Source organism: Haliotis asinina, chromosome 13 (genome assembly GCF_037392515.1).
Source record: "Haliotis asinina isolate JCU_RB_2024 chromosome 13, JCU_Hal_asi_v2, whole genome shotgun sequence".
NCBI classification, from domain to species: Eukaryota; Metazoa; Mollusca; class Gastropoda; order Lepetellida; family Haliotidae; genus Haliotis; species Haliotis asinina.
The window spans coordinates 13,777,111-13,784,471 of record NC_090292.1 but is presented as its reverse complement, the minus strand read 5'-3'; the positions used below and the strand labels follow the sequence as shown (position 1 = coordinate 13,784,471).

Here is a 7,361-nt window from a genome sequence, read left to right as displayed (position 1 = left end):
TAAATCTTATATTTTTATATGTGAAGTCATACGAGTGAGAAACACTTTTTTTCACCTTTTGATATAGTTTTATATAATTTTTCGCCCATCTGCTCTTCTTGCTGTAGGGGATGGAGATTAGAAACATTAGGAAAATAAGGATGTGATCGTTTGAAGTCTAATTTTATGTCACAATGTAAGGTGATATATCTGATACAAATAAAACAGGACTACCCTCTTGAATTATAGAATATATTCTGAAGGAAAAATGTCACTGTGCCGAATAGAACATCGTATAAAATTATCCTTACTTGACAAGTTAAAAACAACCCTAAATACTAAATAACCATGAAGCAAGGCACTTTGCTTGATGCTTGATGCCATTATCACGCGTTGCACGTGCGTTTTGTGGAAAATTAACTTCTCCCCTTCTGCATGCTTTTTGACACCCGAAGCGCACACGTCGTGACTCCTGAAGTGCACACGAATAACGTTAAAATTGAAGAACAGTCTGTCATTCTCTTCCCTCTGAACATTATGGAAAACGCGCTAATTTTAGCCAGACTGCTTGCCGTGGCTAACCAAAAATGAGTCTCCGCGCCTTCGTTTCTTCAGTTCTTCATTTAAGGTTAGAGACGTAACGTCACACTTCAGCGGGATAATGCCGGTCCTCATTTTGTGACAAATATCGTCAGACAGTTACTTAGTGCAACAACCAGTCCAGGATTTTAAAAACAACCCATTCGTCTTAGATGACCGTGAAGATCCTGGTTGGTAGTGGTTCTCAGTGACCCTTGCTTGTCGACTTCCGGAATTGGATCAAGCTCGCTGACTTGTGTATCATTTGTCCCAACTGCAACTGCGTAGATATGTGCTTAGGTGTTGATCCCTGGATTGTCTCCTATGGACTCGATTATTTAACTGGAATATTGCTGACTGATAGCAACCAACTTAGATGGTTGTTTAGGAATAGTTTAAAGGTGGTCAAACGCAACATTTTTTATTGCATTTACACACTGCAGTAACAAATTCTTCAACTTTGGGGGATGAGGTTTATCCTGGATTCAAACCGTCAGCAACCTATCCCATTCAGCCACCGAAGCTTCCACAGAAGGTAGGTTCGAATCCCAGGTTTGGTTCAGCACCATAAAGTGGGGAATTTGGGCTTCATTGGCTTTAGGTTATTTTTTGAAATTTTTGCGAAACGTTTCATTCGGAACAATTTTCCATGGAAACCGCGAACCCCAAGACTCTGCAGCTTCCTTGAAATGGTGTCGGGGTTAGAATGGGTGAATTTAGTTTCACTCCGGACTCAACAATATTCCAGCTATACGGCTACTGTCTGTTAATAGTCGAATCCGAACGAGACAATCCATGGATCAACAGGATGAGCATCGGTGGGGATACAGCTGATGTGTGTCAACTCAGTCAGCGAGTCTGACCACCCGATCAAGTTAGTCGCCTCTTATGAGAAGGCGACTCGTGTCGCCACGGGACATTCACGAGTCTGGACTATTAAGGTTAACCAAGAAATTAAATTGCTAAACAGATATATAATAAACTATTCGGTTTAAAGCATTTCAAAACAGGAATTTAAATATCGTTTGAATTGTCATTGTTATGTAATCTTGTTCCAGAATGAAAAGACTATTTCCTGGCATTGCTGATGGTCTTGTATCTCTGGGTCTATTCCTAACTCACAGTACAACGTTCATCAGCCCCGCACAGTCACACAGTATAAGCATATGTGACGTGGCTTGTCGCCAGATAGCTGCCTGCTGTACATTCAAACAGGACTCCTGCAAAAATCTGACCAGATTCAGCACGTCATCAACAACGGAGGCCTTCCAGATATTGGTAAGATCGGCGTTGTCCTGTCAGGAACTCGACTGTGCCAACCAACCCCGGAAACATTAGTTACAAGTACCATGTCATTGTTAGCGGCTGTCAGCTGTTACTAGCACTAGCAAGTCCTTCGGGTAGACTAAAGCTCAGTCTCTGAATATGGTCTGTATAATTTTGATCGAAACAAATAATTCATTATACACTGAAAAGTAAGGCGGATTCCTGAGCCTGTGGAAATCAAAACTTGCTTAATTTAGGGCATTAGTCTTGTGAACATGATGGGGCGGTAAGGGACAATAATACGGTGCAAGGACTGTGGGATTACCTTTCCGAGCTGAGAAGATCATGAAGATCCGGGTCAGATTTGGGTTGTCGATCTGCATGGATGTCGGAAAAGGGTGGCAAATGGTGTCAGGTGGTAAGACTCACTGACTTGGTTCACACATGTCATCGTAACCCAAGTGTGTTGACTGATGCTGCTGATCACTGGATTGTCAGGTTCTATCTCCATTTTTAAAGAACACAACATTTAACTGAAATATTGCTGAGTGCCGCTTTAAACAAACGTCTAATTATAAATCTGACAATTTGCACGTCAAACGATTTGAAACTAATAAGGTACCACAATAGAACATGAAGACATATAGGAATAATGGTCAATATACAGATTTGTCATGAAGAGGTATACGTGTTTTGTGCAGATGATGTGCTTGTTTTCTTTTAAAGATACTTGGCTCCGTAATAATTCCATTGTGTCATAGGAGTCTGGAGTTGGGTTTAATACTATAAAGTCATTCTTCTAATGTTTTATAATTTGGTGAGCGGGGTCGGTATCCTTACGTAGAAATGCACTGTTTCACTGAATATTATTTTCGCTTAAACGTTTACAAATGCACAAGGAATTGTGCTTTAAAAATGTCCATTTACAAAAATGAAGTTGTTTTTTGGAGCACAAAAAAAACCCACATCCAACCGCTTTCAGAAAATAGGTAAAACTATGGTCTATTGTGGAACTCATGATTTAGCGTACATGTAGCTTTAATAGCTTCTTTGAAACTGAGAATCCTTTCAATAAATAAAAAAGACGTAATTTGTAGAGGAAAAGATTACTAACGTGGTTGTACAGATGTAAATTGGCGATGTGAGATAGGGATGGGTATAAGTTTACGTTAAGGACCTTTATGTTATTCAAGTATAGGAATAAGTTATAAGTTTCACAAAACACCCAAAACATGTTAATGAGACAAAGGTTAGAAACTACTGACTTGTATTGTAAGGGTTAAAAAATTTGACAAAAGGTGTAAGAAATCCCCTGTGAACCAGCAAAACAGAACAAAGACAAGTCTATAACATTCAAATATTGTACATTTTCAAAGGGAGGTAACTCTAAAGTACTGCCTTAGAGGCTTAAATAATTCTCTGTAAGAAATGTGACCCATAATAACTAACACTAAAACCTTAAATATTGTGACCCAATTACAACGACCGCAATAACAATTAATAACAACTCAAACACTCCCGTAACAGTATACTGAGAGGAGAAAATAGGGATCATATAAAAGTGTTCCGGTTTTGTTTGACCATGGTTTTGTCACAAGCTGTGAGATACAAAGCGTGCGAAGAAACCTGGAAAAAAACAAAGGAAAACATGTCCTTTCTTGCGAGCTCTTAATTGTTTCCCAGGGTATACGATGTAGAGTTTGCATTGTGAAGGGGTAGCCCAGTGATTAAAGTGTTCGTCACACGGAAGATAACTGTGATTGCCTTCACATGACACTACCACTGAATCGACACATCTCAAATACACTACCGGGCAAAAGAAAGTACTCACATTTAAAGCAGTCTTTGAAAAACGCAAAAAAACGCTGCTACAGGTTTGAGACCCAGTGGAGGACATAGCGAACTGACGGGAACTTGAGCAGACTCTTTCTGGACTCGCAGACCAGGATATTACCAATGGGGAGACTTGTGTTAATGTGTGTGGATGCTATTGACGACGTTTCCTCTTACTAACGTCTCATTTTTGACCGATTAATAACTTTTTCTTCAGTGAACTCCGATTTGTTTAACTGTAATTTTTGTCCCCTTGACGCTTTCTTAATAATTTGCGGCGAATACAATGCCAGCATTACAATGGATTTTCAATCATGCCATTGGAAAATGAGTTCTGTTATCATATATCTCACGTATGTTTTTCTGGTCAAGTGAAGTCTGTGAGAACTTCCCTTGGATGGTAGTTAAGGTAACAAAGAACCGTGACAATCCTTACTCCTGTATTTCCAGGGCAAGTGGTTCGAGGTCGTAGGTCGCTCCTGCCTGGAGCACACCTTAGTACAGCACAAGAAGTCCAGGAGGTTCGACTGTGCTAAATGTGAGTAAATAGATGAAGTATAAATGGGGGTTAGAAAAGTGTAAATTTTAGATGTGAGTAAGTGGATGCCGTTAAAATGGGAATGTAGAGGCTGTTTAACTGTGCTAAATTTTAGCATGTAGGTTGGGCATTGAGGTGTTTAAGAGTGATACATCTGAGTATGTATGTGAGGTTAAAGTGGTGCTAAGGAGGGGTTTAACTGTGCTACATGTGAGTTTTTGGGTGGGGTTAAATTGGGGTTTGGAGTCGCGCTTAAAATTGTTTCATGTGAGGGGGCAGAGATTTTGGACACAAAATATACCAACACGTTTACTGCAGGAACATCCAGTCGTATCTGGCATGACAGGAAGCTTTGGAATGACTATGAATGTCCACTTTGTCCTTTTTTTTAATTGCCTGTGTTATGAAATACTATCGGGAATTTAGGGCTGAGCAATGATGATTATATTCTTTCAGTGTCTGAACACCCTCGCTCTGCTGTCAATCTGTCACGTGTTGTAATTGCATCTGTTTCCAACAAACGGCTGACCGATGCAAACCTCTATCAGCTTCACCTCAACAATCTCAAAAAGACGAAGTATCTAAATTTCACAGTCGATGTCACGGGAATGGCGTACCTGACGTCACTGAAGAGGCTTCTGATAGCCACACACGTCACACTCTTATCCTACCCCTTAGATGAGAATAGACTTATCCACGGTCTCTATCTACCTGGCATACAATCAATGGCCTTAGATCAGAACCGACGAATTTTATTCCTCATTCAACACGAAAATAAAAACGATTGTGTTATCAGTTTTTCCGTTGAAAGTAATGCCATAAGTTCAGTCCTAAGAGGATACAAACCTACCTCCATCGTTGTTCATTCGTCACGAGGCCGTTTCTTCATCGCCATTGGGTCGACGATAAAGTCCTTTGACTACAATGGGCAAAGTATGGAAACCGTAGTCTCACATGTGGGACAAAAATACGTTTTAACCCTCGACCCACTGGAAAAGAACCTATATTATTGTGTCAACTATTTTGTACATAGTTCCTTGTATGCGTTTCCGTTCATGACCGAAAGAAAGAGAAAACTTACGTCATTTGCCTTTCCTATGTCCAACCTTCTGTTCTATGATGACACACTGGCAGTCTACACGCTGAACCGAAAGGGTGATATCCATTTCCTTGATTTCAAAGATGTGACAAAGGTACCTGAAAAGAAGGTTCGAATCTTTGGGGAATCTGGCTCTGTGGCCATTAGTTTGGTGCAGTAACATGGCAACATGGGGAATATATTTTATTGAATTTAATCCCTTTTCGCACCAAAGACCAACCGCCAATATTAAATTTTGGTAATGAGTGAGTGAGTGTGCTGATCCTACACTTTATTCCAGTATTACGTCACAGCGGTGTCCACAAGAAATAGGCTTCACACTTTGTACCAATATCAGAAATTGAACCCGGGTCTTCATTTTAACGAACGGACGGTTTTGCCATGAGGCTATCCACTCCACCCCTTTCATGATAGGTTGGAGCGTAGGGAGTGCTAAGTCTGGTGTGATTAAATCCACCACGAATCACTAAAGCAGGATCAGTTGTTCATAATCAACATACATGTTTCAGTGCTGAACGGGGTGACGATCAAATCTTGTCCGAGACAATTTGGTCTTTAGTCAAATCCCTCAGTGACAGCTGCATATCTTTTAAGTTATTTTCATGATCCCGAAGCCAGGTTCGAGTCCCTGAATCGGGACACTATTTGAAAGAACTTCCTCATTTCCTTATCATTAGTATTTTGTGTTAATATGTAACTGCTGAAATTCGACCATTAAGAGAATATCATGTCGTGCTTCACTACCTTACACATGGTTCTGTCAATAAATGTCACCAGACACAAGTTATGCTTGTTTATTGTATATTTAACCCCTCATCCAACGAATGTTTCATGACTTGACTTATAAATGATCAGGCCATCCACTTAAGATGCATTAATTTTCTGTTGGGGTACGGTTTGGGATTTTCATTAAGTACATCATCAGCACGATAATACACTGTTCATAAAGGTAATGAGAACGTACAGATTTTCTGAAATATTTTCAAAAAAGGGAAATCCCCTTACTGAGAAATACAGCAGTTGTACAGGATGCAACATTCTAGTTTAAATGTTTAAAAGTTGTTAATAAAATATATTTTCATTGAAAGTATGACAACGTAAAACTGTTGACCAGCAGTAGCTCATTTATGATATGATATCGCTAACTTAAGATATGTGCAACTCAACATGTCTTGAAATCATTGGCGATGTAACATCCAACCCTCGAAATCCAGAACTATTTACTAAAGTTTGTGAAAGTCTACTGCCTTTACAAAAAAGGAAAAGACACTCAAGTCAAATTAATTAAAAGCAAAAGAATAGTTAAATCTTGTCAAAAAAACCCAAAACAAAACAAGCTCTGTGACTAAATATGAGAGACCACATTGTGGTACATGCTAATATCTAATAGAGGGAAATGTATACCAGTACCAGACACGTAGAAAGATGTGCTGGGAAAGAAACACGAAACTATGTAATATTCCCATCCTACAAAATTTTGTCGGAAGAGAAAGATGAAAGAAAATTACTTCATCAAACTGTTCAGGGCTAGACTAAACTGCATGAAGTAGAGCCCGACTTTGTCCAACTATATGCATTGAAATTAATTACATGTCACTGCTTGTCTATTAATGAACTCAAATTGTACTTTGTATAAACAGAACCCGACTTTGTCCATCTCGACGCAATGAAATTAATTATATGTAACTGCTTGTGTGAGCTCAAATTGAACTCAGATGCACGCTCTCCGCAATGTTCTGGCCCTGTGTATTGTGATGGCATAGCTTAGTGACGTCATAGTTCAGTGATTGTTACACACAAAGTGTAGTCTCACACGTTATTCTTTCTCATGATGCGTGGAACAAACATCGTTATGAACAAACTAAAATCAGTTCTTATCACCGTAGCTTACTGCATATGTCTTCTCAGAAATCGTGATCTGAATAGTTAAAAACACTTTGGGACGCACACTTGGTGTGACACCTTCAGTTAAGTGCAGCCATTGATGGTCCCAGATAGTTTAACAGGTAAAGTATATCATATAATCCAGAATGCTATTAGTTTAACCTTGGCTCTGGGGCAGACAGT

The 7,361-nt window shown here is 39.5% G+C and overlaps 1 protein-coding gene across 4 annotated transcripts; it reads left to right on the top strand.

The window, feature by feature from the left end:
* The first annotated feature begins 441 nt into the window (after positions 1-441).
* Positions 442-6,983, top strand: LOC137259257 (uncharacterized). 4 transcript variants are annotated; one of them, XM_067796887.1, is made up of 5 exons: positions 827-1,093; positions 1,332-1,499; positions 1,617-1,836; positions 4,108-4,195; positions 4,652-6,983. In XM_067796887.1, the coding sequence occupies exons 2-5, from the start codon at positions 1,447-1,449 to the stop codon at positions 5,452-5,454; spliced, it is 1,164 nt and encodes a 387-aa protein (XP_067652988.1). In that variant the 5' UTR covers positions 827-1,093; positions 1,332-1,446; the 3' UTR covers positions 5,455-6,983. The 4 variants fall into 4 exon arrangements, with proteins under 4 accessions (XP_067652989.1, XP_067652987.1, XP_067652990.1 ...); XM_067796888.1 differs by lacking the exons at positions 827-1,093; positions 1,332-1,499 and adding an exon at positions 442-607; XM_067796886.1 differs by lacking the exon at positions 1,332-1,499 and having other exon boundaries at positions 461-1,093.
* The last annotated feature ends 378 nt before the right edge of the window (positions 6,984-7,361 follow it).